This window comes from Botryllus schlosseri, chromosome 7 (assembly GCF_051294905.1).
Source record: "Botryllus schlosseri isolate E-star chromosome 7, Bs_hap1, whole genome shotgun sequence".
Lineage (NCBI taxonomy): Eukaryota > Metazoa > Chordata > Ascidiacea > Stolidobranchia > Styelidae > Botryllus > Botryllus schlosseri.
The window spans coordinates 7,960,655-7,981,832 of NC_137242.1; the positions used below are offsets into that span (position 1 = coordinate 7,960,655).

The 21,178-nt window shown below is 44.5% G+C and overlaps 3 protein-coding genes and 1 pseudogene across 4 annotated transcripts; 1 reads left to right on the plus strand and 3 right to left on the minus strand.

Annotated features, from left to right (window-relative positions):
- Positions 1 to 38: 38 nt before the first annotated feature.
- On the plus strand, positions 39 to 6,722 carry LOC145443467 (uncharacterized). The gene is made up of 11 exons (XM_080321435.1): positions 39 to 177; positions 965 to 1,132; positions 2,023 to 2,182; positions 2,242 to 2,343; positions 2,412 to 2,527; positions 3,364 to 3,480; positions 3,578 to 3,762; positions 4,186 to 4,361; positions 4,555 to 4,707; positions 5,544 to 5,783; positions 6,349 to 6,722. Exons 1-11 carry the CDS (start codon positions 57 to 59, stop codon positions 6,632 to 6,634), a joined length of 1,824 nt encoding a protein of 607 aa, XP_080177561.1. The 5' UTR covers positions 39 to 56; the 3' UTR covers positions 6,635 to 6,722.
- Positions 6,723 to 7,158: 436 nt separating this feature from the next.
- On the minus strand, positions 7,159 to 8,440 carry LOC145443469 (uncharacterized). Its single transcript, XM_080321436.1, has one exon. The coding sequence runs from the start codon at positions 8,432 to 8,434 to the stop codon at positions 7,562 to 7,564; it is 873 nt and encodes a 290-aa protein (XP_080177562.1). The 5' UTR covers positions 8,435 to 8,440; the 3' UTR covers positions 7,159 to 7,561.
- A 65-nt stretch (positions 8,441 to 8,505) lies between these two features.
- LOC145443463 (general transcription factor 3C polypeptide 1-like) lies at positions 8,506 to 16,431 on the minus strand. Its single transcript, XM_080321432.1, has one exon. The coding sequence runs from the start codon at positions 15,217 to 15,219 to the stop codon at positions 9,763 to 9,765; it is 5,457 nt and encodes a 1,818-aa protein (XP_080177558.1). The 5' UTR covers positions 15,220 to 16,431; the 3' UTR covers positions 8,506 to 9,762.
- A 10-nt stretch (positions 16,432 to 16,441) lies between these two features.
- Positions 16,442 to 21,151, minus strand: LOC145443465 (general transcription factor 3C polypeptide 1-like; annotated as a pseudogene). Its single transcript, XR_013916435.1, has 2 exons — positions 17,897 to 21,151; positions 16,442 to 16,792 (listed from the first exon to the last, which is right to left on the minus strand). The product of XR_013916435.1 is annotated as a general transcription factor 3C polypeptide 1-like (transcript).
- Positions 21,152 to 21,178: the final 27 nt, after the last annotated feature.

Sequence of the window (21,178 nt, forward strand, 5' to 3'; positions counted from 1 at the left end):
CGTAAAACTAATGTTTTGATTTCTGACTGTAGCTGCTTCAAATTCTGTGATTTGCCATGTCTTCTTCGCAAGCATCAACGGGATCCTTGCTGAGAAGGCCATTGCGTCCTCATCAACCAAGTTTGTCAAGTATACTGAGCCAACGAAGCACAGAAACTCATGTCTCAAATCATTCAAGTAAGTTCTTGGTTGTTACTTGGCTAGTGTCTGGAAGAGGTATCGACTTCCATGCCGTTCACACGTGTTTCTATTACATTGAGTGTCTTAAGTGGATGAAAATGTAAAAGCTTACTATTATTGCGGTTATTGCTTTTAGAGGTGCATTATTTATTCGCATGATAATGTTTTTAACTACTTTCCTGCTTGTACTGTTTTTTAGACAAGCAACTTACTTTTTTAAAATTCAGATCCTGAAAAGTAGAAATCTTAGCTTTGGTATAAGTTTTCTTGACTTTTACAAGTGAAATTGTGCTTGTAATTGAATAGAAATTAAGGCATTACTTCTACTACTCGAGTAGCATCGATATCTACTTGGACAGCCTCTGGCTGGTACCGAAATACAAGCAGTGTAAATTTCTACTCCAATACAAATACCGGTAATAATTGCAATTTTCAAGGCGTACCAAAACCTGTCATACTGCAAGTGGAAGTCAAAGATAAAATGTCTGAGGAGTACTCAAGTTTTAGCTTAAGGAAGAGGAGTAGGATGATGCATCATCGACTGGCTAGCAAGCTACTCTCACTTTGTGCTTGAATGGTAATGGTCTATTAAATTTAGGTGTTAATAGTTAGTGTATTCCAGTTTCTGAGATGCATATCGGACCCAGTTTAGAGTGAATGCAGTTAAGTTTTCTATCTAAAACTTATATTCGAACCCTAATCCACTTTCGAATTAAGGCAGCAGCGTCTCCGCACAAGAGCTAAAATCTGTGATGATTCTAATCGGTTCGAGTATCCGCTACAGGAATGCAGCCTGGCATGAGACCGATGCCAAGTCTGGCTTCGCATCTGGATGGCATGCAGTCTCCGGTACCCACAATGCAATCGGAATACGATCCAATATTTCGTCCGAAAAAATCAAAACAGCAAAAGGGATATTCTCAACTCGCCGATTCGGAAAATGCTACAACGGGTAGGTCCTTCAGTTTATTAACACATGTGAATAATATAATTACAAACGTTTATTTGGGCGTATTATGCTGCCAATTCTGGTGGTCAGTGTATTTTGATATCTACATTCTTCTAAACTATTATCTGGTACTGCTCATTCTGGTGCTATTTGAGCTACCGTGCTAATTTTTCAAAGTAGTTAATAGACTTACCTATATTCAGAAAGACTACTCATAGTTATAGCGAAGTATGTTCATCGTTCAGGTCTGTAGGCTAACTACTTCAATTTTTTCCTGGAAGATAGGAATTTAGCATCTCCCTTCATTGCTACTTTAGTATCAGAGGGACTAGAGCTGCACACACTGATTCGAGTTCTGAAATAAACACTTCTCACCACTAAAGAGTTTCTTATCAACGAGAATCATAGTTTTGATACTGTTATTCACTGTGGAGCGCTGTAAACCTCGGTTAGTCATATCGCAGGATACGAAACATGTAGATCAAAGCTACGAATATTAGCGGAAATGACATACATGTGGATTTGTGGCCAACCCGCAGCATTGTCGCAATGTGCAGTGAAACAGACACGGTCTAAAAGTACCAAATCATCTATAATGTGGTGTAGAACAGGCATTGTTTTTTGTGGTCTGGCAAAAGGTACATCTGTTGTGAACTTTCCACGGCATTCATACTGCTGTGAAATCATAATAAGTATCAAGTAATGCTCGAATACTCGATTGGAAGTCGAATACTTGATTCAGAATCAAATCACTCTGTTTAGCCCAGCCCAAGGCAGGAACTATGGATAATTTCTATTGTTAGGGATAGGGTGCTCAAGTACGAAAATGCAGCCAGTTCTACTAAAATCATTACCGGTAACTGTTTACATCATATGCGACGTGTTCTCAACAGCTGGGGATACTGCCGATACTCTAAGCAAGAAAGGTTTGGTGCTCCCATACAAACCAAGGGGACCGGACCCGTTTCCAATGCGTGAACCAAAAAGACCTGCCGACATAAAAAGAGAGTATATTCTCCCTGAGGATTCTGTTAAGATATCGCCGGAATTCACGTGAGAAAGTTTTTTATCTATTTTTTTTTCGAGCAAAACGATATCTCGTTTTTGTCCAGGTTGGATGACTTCATGCTGAAAACTCGTCCGTACGGCAGGATGAGAAAAAGTAGCCTGAAAGCATCTGTTCTGTCCAGGGCTAATTACAAGAAATTGACTCTGTAACTATTCTTATCTTGGTAGATTAGGAATGCAAATAAAAGTAAGAATTTGATGGTCGATGTTATAGATTGCTACAGCGCGAACTGACGCAGCATCAAAGCTCTGTCGGAACTGTGGATATAACGGAACAAGCCGCCATCGAGACCAAGCATAAACGTGTGCCGAAAAAGCAACTTTTGTTAGGTAACTATTACGTACAGTGATTGTTCCACAATACCAAATGCAACACAGTCTGTCGTTTGCACGCTCCGATGGAATATTGTTGCCAGAGCATACCACATGATGAATGTAGAATTTCTCAAAAATATCAGCGACTAGCAAACGGATAAAGCAAGGTCAAGACGAGAAATCACTCCCAACATCTCACACCATGAGAGTTTGAATACGATGGCATCTCAGCCCACAGTAGTCTTCGAAAGTTTGACCTCTGCGCATCATCCAAGCTAGGCAACCGCCATACAGCATTAAAAAATGAACTGGATTAAAATGAATAATACAACGCACACCGTAGGTAACACGCGCTAGGTAACTAACTCGAAGGAAAACCACTCAAGCCGGTTTGGACAGGTTTTGAAGCAGTATGGCATGACCGCTCGAGGTTCGCTTTACAACAATGAAAAACTATAATCAGCATATGCGACTCAATCGCCTCAAAACTAACTCTAACATTAACCCACACACTGAAGTGTCGTATGCTTGTATGTAGGCTGCATTGTACACATGGACCATGGAACACATTTTGGTTGTCATGGTGCAGAAATGTTTACTTTGAAAAAAGTTTTAATCTAATCTGGTGATAACTACTATGAATGCACGGTCTCCTACCGTAATTTCCTACCAAAGCAGCAGTATAAGTTGACATTTTATACCATTTTCGGTAATACGCCTGACTGATTCATTATATCTGTTATAGGCTATCCTGTTTTGTGCCAGAACCTAGATGTAATAACAAACTGCAATTGAAAATTTCCAGCAAATAAATGGCGTGTCATCGGTTCTTATTCTGTTGATTTTCACAGAAATGAAAGGCATTATACAAGACAGGCTCAAAGAGCTCGGTGTCACCTCGCCTGGTAAATTTCACGACAGCAAAACGGAAATCAGTAGACTTTACGAGGAAATTCAAGATATCGGAGGTATGCGCGATAAGAAATATATGAATGTAAATTGATCATCGTAACTGTAATCAGCGGTTCTATTATTTTTTAAATGACGAGTCGAGTTGTCTTGCAGATAGCGAAGGCGTCGGCAGGAAATCGCAACTGGCGTTGTTCAATAAAGCAACCAACACCGTGTTCCAATCGCACGGGCGTTTGCGATCGCCGTTTGACGGAGAAAATACAGAGTCAATTATCACCCCTTCGGAGCTTTCCATTCTCAACTGTTTGATGGAAGGAGGCTACGTCCTCAGCTTGAAGGTTACCGATGTATTTATGGTTATTAAGTGATACAAACCAATCCAAAATTCCAAAAGATACAGCGTATAATAGTTGGTGGTTTTGCATCAAAAACTGAAAGTGGTGTGGAAATATAACCGCTTGACTACTTGAGTACTCTGAAAAAGTAGAAGTACTTAGTTACTGGCCAAGCGGCCATCTTTCATGATGTTTGTTGGAATCGGAATATAAGTGAACTATCATTTACAACAGTAACCTGTTGAAAATATGGTCAATTACTTATTAAAAAGTATTACAGATGGAGCCAATGAAGCTTATGTAGCCCCTTTGAATACCACTGACCATCTACGATCGAGAGCTGGTGTTTTACCTCGTTGGTATTACAGCAAACCGTATTATCTTATTATGTCAGTTGGCAAAATGAGACGACTGAATGTTTCACAGGCTCATTTCATACCTCGAATTCCGGAACTGTCTCCGTTATCGACGACTCTGGTCTATTTGAACCTTTCGTTTAACGAACTGGTGGAGTTTCCGAGAGACGTTTTACTCTGCCGGGAACTGCAAGTGCTCAAGATGAGAAATAACCCGCTCAAAGACATTCCGCACGAAATAAGCAAGTAAGCGGTAGAACGTTTTGTGTGGTTACGTGAACTGTTACCGTGTGACGCATACTGCTTTTCGGCTGCATGGGCGCTATTGAAATTTGAGAATGCATTTCAATCTGAGCTTTGAAAGGTTCAAGGGTTCCTTGTGCTGAGCGTGTGGGTCAAAGTTAATGGCAATTTGTTTAAAAAAGGTACACTTTCACAGACTCAAGAACTTGCGCACTTTGATATTATCGTTCTGCTGCCTGTCTGCGTTACCGCTGTCACTGTTCTCGTTGACGAAGCTGGAATTCTTCGACGTCTCGTACAACAAGCTCACGTTCCTCGCAAACGAAATAAAGAAATTGGAAAAGCTAAGGTACGAGTGTTGACCGCACAGTCTCTTCATTGGCAATCGTCTCGGACTGGTTCCCATAATTATCGATGTTCAGTGATCATGAGCATTTTACATTCTTAATATTGCTATCGGTCAGCCCGGGTGGGTGTTTGATGGCCTGTTCCAGGTCATTTCTATCTCATAAAATGTTGATGAATGAATTCGAGTGAACGGGAGAAATACTGTTGCATGTCGACGCTGTAAAATATTTACTTTGTAAGGAAAGGACTTTGCTCGTAACCATAGGTAGTCGATAATACTCAAGTATGCGTTGCCCACTTTGAGTACTTGGTCGTATTGTTTTTTGACTACTTCCACTTCTACCTGATAGTTTTCAAGATAAAAATACTTGCTTCTTACACTATCCAGTTTTGTAAATTAGAAAGTAGTTTTGCGGTGTTTGCATCACCTTCATGTATTGAAATGTCATAAGAGGGTGGAATGACCCCTGTATCTTCAAGGAAACTGCATATATTTTCGAAAAATGCCCCCATCATCATTTTCTACTTCCGCTTGAAGTAGTTTTTACATGTTTTGTGAATCGCTACTTCTACTTGTACTGGAGTAGAAATTTATGACGTTATTTCTACTTGAGTATCAACGCATTCTACTTTGACCATCACTTTGCTACTTGATGAATTGTATCGAAGTGAAGATTGAAACGCATTTCATGAGGTAAATTCCTATCCCTCGTCGATAGTTCGACCCAAAAATCCCCAACAAGTCATGTGCACTGGAGCAGGTATGGTTTTTGGTGAAGTAATGTTGTATAGCCTATGTATCTTTCGGTCACTCTTAATAGTCTTGGTCCATTTCAGATTTCTCAACGTTGAAGGAAACGAATTGGCCGGGCTTCCGTGCGGTTTGTTGAAGTTGAACCTGTTCCGAATTCGTGTGCGCAACAACTTTATGAATCCGCTGTTTTGGAAAGAGAACTCCACAAACGACCCGCAGAGGCTGACGGACATGTGTCTGGTGGTTTTGAAAGCCAAAGTCGCTCGCGAGGACTCGAAGAAAATAAAGACCTTTCCACCTGAAATCGTTCGGGCTATAAGCAAGTGAGCTTCTCGCCCTTACTGATAATAGTGTAAAAAGCATCAGAATGCAGAATTTTCAATTACAATTTTGGACCCAATGTCCCTCTCTCAGAGGTAGTCTAAGTGGTTATCAGTCAATTCCGCACTTGTATCACTTTTCTAATGAATTCCATCATTTCAAAACACCACAAGACTGTGACTCCTAGTGCTAACCATGACCTGAATACTGTAATACAAAGTGTATCAAAAGATACGGCCATATTCAGTGAAACATTCTTTTCCAATTTAGTTGTTGATGCATCGAAAATCTATGCATTCCAGTGCAAAATTCACCAAGTGCCGAATTTACTGGCAACGACTTCTCATCTAGATGCAGAAGTAGTGCTGTAAATTTTTGAAGTATATGCATCAATTTCCATGAACTGCAATTAAACTACTTCACGTACTTTGATACAGGGGCTATTTCGCCCAATAATTAATTCCTGAATACTTTCACCACAAGTGATATACGATATCTGTCTGTCTCAGGTGGGAGTAGTCTACAAACATAACGCCACCAGTTGGCAAAACGTTGCAATTTTTCCAGTTTTTTGCCTTGCGACTGCTGCGACGGCCCCCGCTTCGGACCGGGTCTGAGAATAATCCGACCGTGCACCGAGATCTGGGGGATAAAGCGCCTGCCCTTCGTCTTCCAATCCTGCTCGCCCAACTGCTACTCTGACTTCATCCACAACATCGACCCCAAGATCAGCGAACTTCTTTACGGAATGATGAACGAAAAACCCTGCACTCCACTACGGGAAGAGGAAACTGAGGATGACGACAGTTTGGGAGAAGCCCCTCCGCTCAGAGAAGGAGCAATAACTGCATAACTGTAGTAACTGCACTACTACTAATAACTGTACTAGTCTTCACTGTGAACGGAATCTATATTTTCATGAATAAAGATATATTTTAGAATATTTTCTCGTTACTATGCGGTAGGAGTTGTAGCTCTTAGCTCAGTGGTGATAGCGTTAGTTGTGCAGAAAAAGGTAAACAAAGTTGTTGACAACAAAATAATTTGGGACATCCAAATCGCACTTGTAGGCTGCACCGGAAAGAAAGTTTGTGTTATTGCGATCTTGCAAATGGCTTACACAATTTACAATGTGATTCAATGAAAAGATAGGAGGGTGTTCAAGCGGCCATGTGCTGTACAGCAATATATACCTTACTGGTATTATTTGTATTTAAGTAATGGTGATATTGATAGGTCTTTTCTCTGTTGTTCCCTAGCATGAGTCCTTCTTTTGGGTTTTTCCATGGGGTTTTGTAGAGACATTGTGTGAACACTGAACAGCAATGCAGGCGTGAAGAAACCTATACAACCTTTGACACTAAAAACATGCTTGGGCCGAGACTCAAACCATATTTATAATATAATAAACATATGAAAATTGAACAGTAATGAATACACTGGTCTCCAAAGTGCTACAGTGGTTAATGCGAATATTCATTATAATGAACTTTGTAAATAAACACCTATCAGTTGAAAAAATCTAATGAGAAAGTGGCCAAAAGCAATAGCATAGTATACATTGGGATTTGGATAGCACGCACAACTAGAACATATTTATAGAAGAGCAACAACATTACACATTGAACACATAATCTCTCAAAACTGAAACATCAATTTGGTAATCACTTGATTAGGTTAAAAACGATTTTTCACTAAAAAGTAGCAAAGCTAGTAACGATGATCTGTTGAAGGCATTAGTGCAGCATGATCACCATAGTTACTACAGGGACCACCATATCTAGCTCAAATACTGTGCAATAACTTGAGCGATCAATCCGTATTGTAGTAAAATTGGAAACGGTATCCAAAGCTTGTGTAGTTTGAATCTCGCGGCATGAGTGACAATCCCATGTCCCGGCGGCAATTTATCTGCCAAGTACAGTCTGACCTGGGAGGCTTGGAAGTAAGAGCAATTCTTACATTGAGGAAGTAATTTACCAGTAACCGACACGTATCTTTTTGGATAGTTTTCGGCCAAAGCAACAGGGGGATTATGATCGCCAAAGTAATTGACACGCACATGGGGAATGCGGTTACGAAAGTACTTGTTGAAGTATAATGCGAGAGCGTCCAAGACATTGTACCGCTTCCCACACGTGTGACACCCATACTTTTCGCCGATTTTCTGAATTTTTGCTAACCTCGGCTTGGAGACTGCGGATGTCAACGTAGGCAACGGCACGTGTTTAACAGCATACGAACCGGGGTGCAAAATATGACTGGGACATAGGTTTCTCAATCTACCTCCGAACAATTTGAAAGTGAACACGCAAAGCAGCCCGTAAGATGTGATGTTAGCTGCGGCCACGTTTACATCCGTAAAAATTAACATTGATTTCGGAGACTTGCCGATGGAGTTTTCCGTTAATGCAAACGCAACGGCCGCACAGGACGAGGCAGTGATCAGGGAGAGCATCCCGCCCACAGGCGCAAGTCCTTTATGCGCAGTTAAATTCACACTTTTCCACACATAATTCTGCATCAATCCCAACACTGTGGGGAAAGTCAGAATTCCGGCAAGGGAAGGTAGAACGAGTTCGTTTGCCTTCCTGATGGTCTCAGCGGTAATCGCAAAGTCCTCCGCAAGCGATAATATACCTTTATTCTTCATAGCTATGTTGCCCAGTAGTGCTGCTTAGGCCTATTGCTTATGCCCTCGCTTAGACTTACATGGCTGTAATGAATGTAAAGTATGCTCTTTTATTGCAAGACTGGCAATATTAACACGAATACAAAATGCATAACTTCTAATTGAACCATACAAGAAAATGAAGACACTTCCATCATTTTAACTACACCCCGTGATCGCGAGATGTCCGATATTATTACATGGTGTGATAAAGATATGTAGCAGTAATGGCAAAAACCTTTCGAGATGCGACGAGTTACTTACTGGTTCCGAATTCACGGTAATCTCTACGCGCAACAAATTCACATACATTGATATATTGGCTGCCAACCACCATGTCACCACCAAGGCCTACTCTATTCCTGGAACCAGGATATCCGACAAAATCCCTGGGCAGCTAATAACAAACGATCATTTTGCACAGTGATGGTACATGCGGGTTGATTGAACGATCGTAATCCTAATACATTCGCATAAGATCTCGGGCAGTAAGATTTAAAAGCAGCAGTGGTCACTGTAAATTGAGCAACGGAAACAACAACAGAAAGAGCCCAACTGATGCTAGCGTAGTTGAATCATAGTGGTATTGATAACATCAACATGGCATTCGAAGCACAGTCCAATAATATATGTGTATCGGTTAATGATTTATATCAGTCGATGGGGATTAGCAGTCAAAACGACAGAAGCAAAAAAAAAGCTGCCAATGATAACAAATCATATATACGGGAGCGGTACCAAAAGGCAGACACAATGAGATTCATGGCGAACCAAACCACGCGAGACTTTCAAATTGAAACACAAAATGCACTAACTCCATAATTCAGGTCAGGACATCCCGAAATAGCAGTCTATCGTCTATGATACCGAGTGTGACGGGAGTGTCCCATATCGCAGCTTCCAATATGGCAGCATCGACGGATTTTGAGCAAGGATACACTTTAGAAAATGCAAAAAATATCCAGATTCTCAAACGGCAGGTCCTAGGCAACATTCAATTCAATGGGCCAGAATAAACATAGCCGTAGAGTGGCAGTTACGAAGTTGGCGAGCAATGGAATGGGTTAAGAAGTGAGACCCCGACACCACAGAGATTGATGAAGTGCAATAGGACCGTTCGTGAAAATATTTTAGCCGTGGTTCGAACATAGCCACATTTACAACATAAACATGCAACCATTACATATTTAGAGCGTAACGTTGTTCATTTAACGCACTTGAATACACTCAAAATACCAGAATATTGGGTCACAAAAAATAGAATGTACAGTATCACACTGCCTGCATGATTCAATATTCCGTACAAGTCATCATTCCTCAGTCGCAGCGACAGACAAAGAAATCATCTTGTTCGCGACAGACGTCCACTGGCTGACAATCACCAGCCCGTCGTCGGTCGCCTCGTAATAAACCACCGTCTTGGCCGGAGAAGGCGCACCAAACAACCTCTTCACTCCGGGACACTCCACAGACATCTCTTGGATGCATCCGGTCTCCTTCAAGACGCGCAGAAGCTCCACAATCACCACCCGTTGGTAACTCAGCGACGCACAAATCGAGTCTTGCGTTATGCCTGGCGACGAATACACCTTCATAAACACGCTGGTCAGCAGTGACTTGGCGCTTGCAAAGCTAATCTCGCCGCACAAGTTATGCCAGGGCCTGCAGATAAATTCGACTGCCTCGTACTTGCTTTGTAGACGCTTCCCTTCAGCTGGCAGCGCTGCCGGGGCTTCCTCTTTCGAATCCTTTTTTTCCTTGACCTCTTCACCACTTTTTTCAGGCTGGAAGAGCTTCAACTCGTACAAAATCTCGTTCTGAAAATTCCGATTCCCGTCCTTGTACCTGAAGCCTTTCGCTACCCACGGTGATACGTTTTTGTAAGACACAACGCGAATCTCCTTGATTCCCACAGAATACAAGACGAGTTTCTCAAAAAGCACATCAAGACACGCGTTCACAGACTTGTTATCAAACCGCACCGATTCAAACAACCCTCGCATACTGATTCCGGCATATCCAGCACTGTCTACCGAGTCAAAAATCGCGCGTGCTACTATACCGTGCGCGTTCACCTTCCGATTTCTCTGTGCCCATTCCGCTTCAGAGCGTTCGATATTCACAGGCTTGCTACGTAGCAGATTATTGATGGTCGTCACCCGTTCGGAAGGGTCTACGTTGCAGTACTGGTCGAGCATAGTGAGAGTGTTGTTTATCTTGATCGTGCATGGCGTCAAAACGATACAGTCCGACGTGGATGAGAAGTTTAACGCTGAGAATTTTGATTCGGACCGTTTCGAATTGGATTTGATCAGTATCAGCCAGTTGCTGTACGACGGGTGCCTGTGGTACAGCCTCATTAGCTCTGCGATTTTCAATTTCCTATCAGCCGCATTAGAGTTCGCCTCCGAGTTTTCACCTGTTTTCGCATTGTCATCAAAATTTTCTTTCAATATACAAGCAGCGGCCGCCATTAAACTGTCTGGCGGAACAGTGCTAGAGTCGCCTTCATTGGTCTTCGAGTCGCGCACTTCTTTCAACAAGTCTTTCTCGGCGCCTTGCAGCATGGAACGGAACTGATTTTCGAACACAGAAGAGTTTAAAGCTTCCGGCACGACTACGTCATCAGGAATATCGACTTCGATGTCCAGAGTTTTTTTCGTCATAAAGTACGAGGTCAAGAAGACATGGTTCAACGTGGTGACGGTTTTGATTTCTAAATCGCCGCTCTGCTCTAAACCTTGCGACACTTCGTCGACCACAGTCATCGGCACGGGCGCTTTTAGACTCAAATGGTGCGCGTACGTGAGTCGGTACATGCGCATCGCGTACGGCACTTTGCGGTACTGGTGTCGTTTCCGGCACGCGTAACCTCCGATCTTCATTTTCGAGAACACGTCCTTGAGCGTGCTCTCTGGAAACTCTTCAAACGCGCGGTACGCTTGAAAGATGCTGAACTCCGAGTCGGACATAGCAAGGGCGATGTAGATCATGTTTTCTGCTACTGATTTGCGTACATCAAGTTCATCGTTGATGGCGTCATCAAAATAGCATCGTCTTGGCACGATATCACCCGATTTACATATAATGGTCTTCGGAACGTACCGATTCAAAACCTGCTCACTTGTGTCGGGTATCTCATCTTCAAACAAGCCCGGTTGCGATTTGAATCTCTTTTTCAGTTGCTCCACAAGTTTGCAGTACACCTCCCGCACTTTCGCAGAGTTGCATTCCAAATCGAGTTCTGGTGGGCAAAATTCCGCCAAAAACTTATTGTCGCTTTTAATATCGGCCACCGATATATCGTGACATATCCTGGTCTCGGGGTTTTTCATGAGTATGTGCGTCCGTCGCCCGCCCGAGTACGAGGTCTTGTCGGCCGACTCTGGCAACGACGAGTGCATGATATCACGCACGACGGACCACGGTATGATCTGTTTCCTCGGTCGGTGCGGCTTTTTCCAGTACAAATGTACGAGCAACGTGGTGGTGACGTGACACAGCAAGTACAGCGCGTCTTCCGCCTTCGTAAAGCTGGCGCGGATGCGTCCGTTCCTGCGCTTTATCGCTTCCAAGTCCACGTCGTCCAAGTATTTTATCCGCTGCTTGCCCTGCTTCAGCATACCGCCCGCTTTCTTGGTGTTACGCCTCCTTACTTTGTTCAAGTTGAGCAGAGTGCTGGACGACGAAGGCTGTTCGGGCGGCGCCGGCGCCGCTTTGCGTTTGACACCGCGGCCTCCTTTGACGCGCTCGTTTCTGCCGACATTACTCTCCATGACAACTTCGATTTCTTTCGTCTGGACAGTCGTGGATGGTTTGGCTCTTGATTTCACAGGAGGGGGCGGTTTTTCACTTCCTTTCGACGCAGTTTTTCTCAATTTCGGCTTAGGCTCGCCGGCTGCTTTGACATCAGCCGGCGGCCTTTTTCTGCTTTTCTCGACCACAGCAGGTTCCCGTTTTTTCCTCGTGCCGCTACTCTTCATCATCTTCCTCGCTTGTAGCGCGTTCCAATTCCTGTACAGGAAGCTGAACAGACTCGAGTCAAGCCCGCCGGCACCTCGACCGTCGCCGGGTATGTGACCGTCGTCGCGTGGCTCTTGCACGGTCTCCGACGCGGACTTCACAAAGTTTTTAACGGCCGTGTTGCACATGTGGCTTTTCGGGGGCTCGCCGTCCATGTGCTGATACGAGCCGAGCTTGGTCTGCATGCAGATCGCTTGTAGTTTGTACCAAAACGACTCCAGCACCTGCGAATCGTCCAGCTTATATGCGATCTTCTCATAGTGTTTCTCCTCGACCTTCATATATCCGTTGCGGCTTGTGCGCGTATCCACCACAGTCACATTCTGATGTACGTACAGCATCATACTTTCTTTCGGCATGCACCTGCTGTTAACGACCGTGCTCGTCATCGTGACTAAACCCATAAAGAACAACTGATGCACGCATTCCATCAGCGAATAAATGTACTTTCTCTTGGCGAGCAGTATGCACTTGATGCCGGGAGGCAAGTGCCTGACCAGCATGTGCCGCTTATCGACGTCCTGGAGATACTCTTCCAGCTCGTCTGTGATACGGCAAGGCCTGTGAAACTGACACAGTATCGACAGCGGCATGATCAGCGCCAGCTCTCCGACTTGCAGCCAGTTTTGCGTGCCACGAGGGTGCAGAGGGGCGGGCGGCAAATATCGCTTCCACGTGAACTCGGGGTCGTACACTTTCGGAGTATCAGTCTCGGAGGTATCGTCGTCGATCGAGGTGGACTGAGGATGGCCGTACGCCAGATACCATAAAAACTCGTGCAGGACACGCAGCCTTTTGAACCTCGGCTGAAAATACGGGTTGTCCTGATTCTCTCCCGGCGTTTCGTCCTCTTTCTTACCGACCTCGTGCTTCTGCCGCTCGACTTTTTTATGATCTTGCCTGGCGATGCGGTTCTCTTCGCGACCGATGTGTTTAAAGCGTGCCTGTTCTATCGCGGACTCGTACTGCGCGTCGGGGCAGTCCAGCGAGCGTACGAAATGAAAAGTCTCGGTCACATCTTTGTACGTGATCGGCACCTCGTCGTGTTTCAGCACTCCGCTCGCTTTCATCTTCTCTACGAGCCTGGTGACCGAGTGATGGTCTACGGTAGACGTGTCTCCGTCTTTCTTTCCGGCGGTGTTGATGAGTTTTCTGATGGTCACAAATCCGATGACGACTTTTTCCCGGTTCACATACTCCAAAACGACATTGTGACGCTTGATGGTACGCGCGGTCAAATTCGCGTCCCATTTTTTCAAATGAGTCGTCTCAGCCTGCGCTGTCAAATTTGAGTCGGAACTTAGCTTCTCAAATTTTGATTTCCTGGCGCCTTTCGATTTCACATTCCCGGCGTTATGCGCCGGTTTAGGATCTCCTTTATCGCCGTCCTGCGTCGCGTCGTCGACTTTCGTTGACAACACTAGTTCCTGCATTTTCTTTTTCTCCGCTATAAACTCCTTGCTCTTACTGCAGTTCGCGGATATCGCCTTGGGTATGTACATCCGAATACGCTGTTTGCCTTTGTCAAACAGCACCACGTCAACGACTTTCTTTTGCAGCAAAGACTTCAGAACGTATCTCGCGTCCAGCGTGCCGAAACCTTTCAGGAACCGTTTCATGTCAGACTGACACACGCCCCTCACCGCGTTCAGCTTTATGAAATCGTACGCCTGGTTCAAGTACGGTCGGTCAAGCGTGAGTGGCGTTAAGGCGAGATCATCAGTGTCGACAGCAGGCTCTGGGTCTTCTTCTTCGTCTAAATCTTGTTTATCGGCAAGGGTGGCTACCATTTCGTACACTGTTCGCATCTGTTTGCCCGGACGCACGCTCGAAATCGTGATTTCGCCCGTTTTTTTCAGCGTCTGATACGACGATTTAAACGGTTTGGTGTCCGCGTGAAATTTCTCTTTTAAAACACCGAGGTTCATCGAATGATTCGGAGCGTTTTGCAATTCGTCCAGAATCGCCTTCATGACACGGGCGCACAGAGGCAGGGAGGTGCGCTCGTACTTTTTCAAGTTCACCAAAATCTGACTGCACACTCTGCTGTCCGCCGCGACTTTGTACGAGTGGTGGGACTTCGTCACGAGCCCAAGAACTTGTAGTTTTTTCACGATGGCGTGGAACGCCTTGTGGGGGAAGTTCATTTTTGAAAGTCGCGACATGATCACGCCTTCCCATCTAGAACGCGCGATCAACTCCAACACGCAGTAGCAATATTCGCTTATATCCTCCAGAAGCACACGGCTCAAATTTCCCGAAAGCAACGCGTGTTCTCTCATGGGTCGCGACGCGACGATGACAATCCGCTGTCTGCCATATTTGGCAAAACTCGCGGTTAAATCTAAGGATTGTTCGATGATTTCATCTTTAATATCGACCCTCTCGTTATAATTCGAGCAACATCCGTGTATGCCCGGATCATCCGTTTTTACTGCGCTGGTGCTGTACACTTCCACTATAGTATCGAGCTCGTCTGGGGCTGTGGCTACGGGCACTCGTTGCTCATCAATACTTACTGTCCGTTCGAATATCTGTGGTTCGTCACGAGGTTTCGGTATTTGCACGACTCCAAGCGGCGTTTGATCCAGGATGAATTTCCACAAGTACTCGTGCAGTTTGTCGGAAACCGTGTACGGAAGCTTTGGCTTCCGATGATTCATGCGCAGCCATAACGCGGGCAATGTGATGCCTTCCAGGCCCTCAAGCGCGATTTCTTCGACGCAAATTTGTTTGATGTCCATCGCATAAACACATACCACAGGCCTAAAGTTCGATAACTGAATTTATCTGTAGATAAATAATCGTTAGAATGTAAACGAACCAATAAAATACAACAATCGTAGAACACAGTGTCCGAAATGACCTGACCTGACATACATTTAAATGAAGTGTCGGAATGGAACATCACACCTACATGTGCAGGCAAGCTTACACTATTTCAGACCATCAACCCCAACACCGAAGGGAAAGTCAGACTCTAAATCAGGAAAGGTAGAATGAGTTTGTGTGCCTTCCTGATGGTCTGGGTAGTAATCAAATTCCTTCGCACTTGACAATATACCATTATTATTCACAGATATATTAGGCAGAAGTGCTGGTACTGTGGATTCATGCTTATATCATTGCAGAAATTTAAGAGAACATATTATAATGAATGTAAAATGAAGTAGGCAAAGCACTTTTATTGCAAGCGTGCAATTGGCCTGAATACCATATGCATTATTTTGAATTGAACCGCACAAGAAAATGCAGACATTTCCACCATTTCAATTACAGCCATTCAACACAAAACAACTGATCTTTTTACATACAGAATATTTGAGGATCAAAACGACTGAATACAACCTAATTCGGTTCATCTCTATCCGCAAAAAATTCACATACAATGATAGGCCCACTCTGGTATGCGGATCAGGTGCAAACCACTCCCAACACCATCACCTCGCCAACCCGTATTCTATGCCTGGTGACATCATAAGCGAAAAGTCAGATAGTTCACACGGGTAACAACCGTAATCCAAATGCATTCACATATTATCGTTGAAAGCTGGGGTTACAACATAGTCCCTGTAAATTGACTGACTTGCCCAGAAAGAGAACGAATGATCACAGTGCCACTATAGCAATGATGATTTATCACAATAACATCAGCATGGCAGTACAATATTCCATGTGTATCAGTGATGATTTTATCAGGCAGTTGGGATTTGCAGTCAAAACTACAGTAGTAACAAGAAATGAAAAATAATATATTCTTATTGAAATAAACCCGAATATTTTCGACTTACATTCGTCAGGGGTAATCGTCATCAACCAGTAGACTAGTATCAACAATCGTATGCATTGTTCTTTCCAATAGTTGCTTACCCTGGATGAGTTTCATCAAAAAATATTCGGGTTTATTTCAATATGAATATGTCATGCAATTGTATATTGAAGTCCTGTGCCTGAAACAAGCTATATCAAACTTCAAATATGTACCCGTTATGCCACCACAAAGAATATAATGCCTGTTATCCATCACTTCAAAGACACTTTGTTATTTTTTGACCCTACCGATTTCATTACACTTTGTGACAATGTTCTAGGAAGATCATGACTTTGGAAATGGGATATTTCCAGCAACATTAGTAGCTTTGTACTATATGTTTAGTATGCTGGGATACTGCCAATCAATGTCTCAAGGATTCCACAGTCGAAAACAGTATCGAGCCATAATTTTTGATGAAATAACTTTCGGTGGCTGGTAGAATATAATTTCAGTACTCGAAAAAATAGTCTTTTACTACTCGACTCGAATCATTGTGCCCAGCCCTATAAGTAGGGTTGGGACTTCGGGATCAAATTTGAAATCCCGGGATCGGGATTTCCCGGGATTTGCGCTTCTCAATCCCGGGATTTCCCGGGATTAGCAAAGTAGTAAAATACACATACAAGCTACACACACAACATTTATTCCTTGTAGTATTGACGAAAAAACATGCTCCCGTGAATACGAATGAAACCCAGCGACCGAAGGCCACCCGGATAATGAGTGTTTAAATTCATGTACCGCCTGTTTCGTGTAGAAAATGATTCGTCAAACGTGATCGAAAAACATCCAACGCTGCGTTTCATTGCCATAAGCTGATCTTCTTCCACACACTTACGGATTTATTTGCTGTGCTCGATCACCAAGTCACGAACCCGTTTGCGACATCTTGACAAGTCATAGCCATAAGCCTTGAAGGCCCGACGAATTCACTCACTTTGGGTAACTGAATAAATGTTAACCCGTCCACAGCAGTTAACTGGTTATGAAGTTCATCGAGGCGAGGCTTATGCGATTTATTTTATAGGAATCGATCTTCCTCATCTTTATTTTTAGCTGATCTTTCTTTGACGTGTCCGATTGAGTCATGCATGATTTAATTACTATCATTTGTACGGACCTTAAATGCGGTATTAGTCCCAGCTAGACACTGAAGCTTTCAAGACGTCTTGACACAAGTTGCATTTGGCTTTTTATGTAGATTTATACAACATCAAACAGTTTCGCTAGACATGTGATTTTCTCTTTGCATTGACATCTTCGAAATTCGCCATTATTCGACCTGTATTTCATCTCCACAGCACCGTCCTTGTGACTTTCCGATACTCAGTTACACTAATACGATTCGTAGACTACGACGGAAGTGATTATGTAGTACATTGTTATGCCATAGCTGGCTTTAATATCAAATAATTGTGAATTGTTTTAGACAATCAGCAGAGTTTGTTACATTGCTTTATTACCAAAATAAGAGATATATGTTGCCACGTAAGCCTTGGAAAATGCTCTTTACAAATCCCGGGATTTCATTGGGAGTAATCCCGGGATCGGGATTGCTTCAAATCCCGGGATCCCGGGATCGGGATTTCCCGGGGTCCCAACGCTACCTATAAGTAACAGAAAAAAGAAATAATAATATAACCACTCAAATATATGAGAGATACCAAAAGGCAAAAACAGTGAGACTCATCGCAGACTCTGGGAGACTTTCAAATTGAACTGCGCCCAAAATGCTATTTCTCATCTCCAGAACGCCAGTTGGGATGTCGCACATTGCACCGAAAAATACTCTTTGACGCAGGGTCACAAGGGAGTCTTGTGAACCGCTTTAGAAAATCGTTTCTTGTCAGAGTTTAACAGAGCGCTCAAAGGCGAAGGTGTGGTGGCGGCCTTACGTTTGACGCCGGGCCGGAGTGCAGCGCGTTTCTTCCTTTTTCGGTTGCTCACAATGACGACTGTGATTTCTTTCGCCGGAAGACTCGCAGATCGTTCGATTTCAGATTTTCCAGTCGTTTCTACAGTACTTTTCGAATCTTTACCGCTTACCTCCGCCGAACCCACACAGTCGATCATTCTCGACTTCACCTCACCGGAAATGCCATCATCTGCCCGCGACCTTCTTTTGCGACCCTTCTCCGCTTTAATCTTGTTCCAGGCTTGAAGAGTATGCCAATTCTTGGGGAGGAAACTGAAAAAATTTGAATCGAGGCCACCAGCGCCGAGACCGTCGCCAGGTAGGCCTATGCGACCGTCGTCGCGATGCTCGAGCTGGGTTTCAAGAGAAGATTTCACAAATTCTCTAACTGCAGTGACGCACAGATGGCCATTTGTTTCACCCCCGATGTACTTCAGCGAGCCGAGCTTGGTCTGCAAGCAGACCTCCTGAAGGTTATCCCAAAACGACTCTAGCACCTGCGAGTTGTCTAATCTATACGCTATCTTCTCGTAATTATTTTCCTCAACTTTCATATATCCGCTGCAGCTGGCACGCGTATCCACCACAGTCGCGTTCCTATGTACGTACACCATCAGACTTTCCTTCGGCATGTGCCATCCGTTGCCGATTTTGCATGTCATCGTCACCAGGCCCATGAAGAATAACTGGTGCACGCTTTCGACGAGAGAGTAGATGTACTTTCTCTTGCCGAGAAACAAGCACTTAATGCCCGAAGGCAAGTGTCTGACCGGCGTGTGACGCTTGTCAGCATCCTGCAGATACTCTACCAACTCTTCCGTCATCCGCCAAGGTCTGTGAAACTGGCACAGTATCGACAGCGGCATGATCGATGCCAGTTCTCCGATTTTCATCCATTTGCGGTCGACGTAAGTGTGGATAGGGGCCGATGGCAGATACCGTTTCCACGTGAATTCGGGGTCGTAAAGTTTTAACGCGTCTGCTCCCAAGTCACCATCATTAGCTGCATCGGAGAGCGGATGGGCGTATGCCAAATACCACAAAAACTCGTGTAACACACGCAGCCTTTTGAATCTCGGCTGTAAATTTGGATTTTTAGCCGCTTCTTCCTTCTTACTCATTTCACGCTTCTGCTTCCATGCCTTCTCCTGAAATTGCCTGGCGATACGACTCTCCTCGCGTGCGATGTACTCAAACCGTGCCTGATCTATCGCGGACTCGTACAGCGCGTCAGGACAGTCCAACGAGCGTATGAAATCAACAGTCTCGGTCACTTCTTTGTGCGTCAGCTGCACATGGGTGTGTTTCAGCACTCCGTTCGCTTTCATATTCTCGACAAGCCTGGTTATGGAATTGAGGCACACTTTACATGTGACGCCGTCCTTCTCGTCGGCCGTGGTGATGAGTTTTTTATCTTGGCCAATCCCGTGACTACTTTTTCCCCGTTGACGTACTCCAGAATGACATTGTGACGCTTGATGGTGCGTGCCGTCAAACCCGCGTCCCGCTTTTTCGAGTGAGCCATGTCTGACTTTGCCGTCAAATCGACGGAAGGGTTCAATTGATCGAGTCTCGAGTTCTTAGTTCCTTCCGATTTCGAAATCTCGGAGACATTTGCAGGCAGATCTCCGGCATTAGCATCCCGTGTGCACTCGTCATACTTCGTCGACAGCATAAGTTCCTGCATTTTCTTTTTGACTGCAATAAACTCCTCGCTTTTGCCGCAGTTTGCGGTCACCGTCTTGGGAAAGTACATCATAATGCGCTGCTTGCCTCGATCGATCAGCACCGCGTCCAGCACTTTCTTATGCACTAACGAGGTGATGATGTATCTCGCTTCCAATGCACTGATACCGTCAACAAGCCGGTGCACGTCTGTCAATGACACGCCCCTTGCCACGTTTTGCTTGATAAAATCATACGCCTGGTTCAATATAGGCCTATTGAGTGTCAGCGGCATCAAGACGAGTTCGTCGCTGTGTGCAACCGGCCCAGGGTCATCTTGTTTTTCAGCAAGGGTAACTGTCTTTTCGCACCTGCCATGCTCAGAAATCGTGATTTCACCAGTTTTTTTCAGCATCTTATACGCAGTCTTAAAGGGTTTCGATCGTGTCTTAAATTTCTCTTTTAAAACGCCAAGGTTCATGGACTGGTTCCGGGAATTTTGCAATTCCTTCAAAATCCCCTTCCTAGCTCTGGCGTAGAGCGTCAGGGAGGTGCGCTCATACTTTTTCAAGTTCACCAAAACCTGAGTGCAAGTGCGGGTAGTTTTGTACGAGTGGTGCGTCTTTGTAACCAGCCCGAGAACGTGCAGCATCTTCACGATGGCCTGGTAGGCCTTGTTGCGGAAATTCAATTTGGCCAGCCTCGACATGATCACGCCTTCCCACCTGGAACGCGCGATCAACTCCAACACGCAATAACAATGATCGCTTACATGCTCCAAAAGCACGCGACTAAAATTTCCCGATAGCATCGCGTGTTCTCTATCGGATTGAGACGCGACAATGACTATCTGCTGTCGGCCGTACTTAGCGAAACTCGTGGTCAAATCTAAGGATTGTTCAACAATCTCATCTTTGATATCAACCCTCTCGTTATAATTCGAGCAAGATCCGCGTATGCCCTCATCATCCGTTTCTACCGCACTGCTACTGTACACTTCCACTATTGTATCGAGCTCGTCAGGAGCTGTGGCTATAGGCACTTGTTCCTCATCTAGACTTTTAGTCCGTTCAAATAGCTGTGGTTCGTCACGAGGTTTCGGTATTTGTACGACTCCAAGTGGCGCGTGATCCAGTATGAATTTCCCCAAGTACTCGTGCAGTTTGTCGGGAACCGTGTACGGAAGCTTTGGCTTCCGATGATTCATGCGCAGGCAATGTAATGCCGTCCAGGCCCTCGAGCGCAATTTCTTTGACGCAAATTTGTTTGATGTCCATCGCACAAACACATACCACAGGCCTAAATTCAA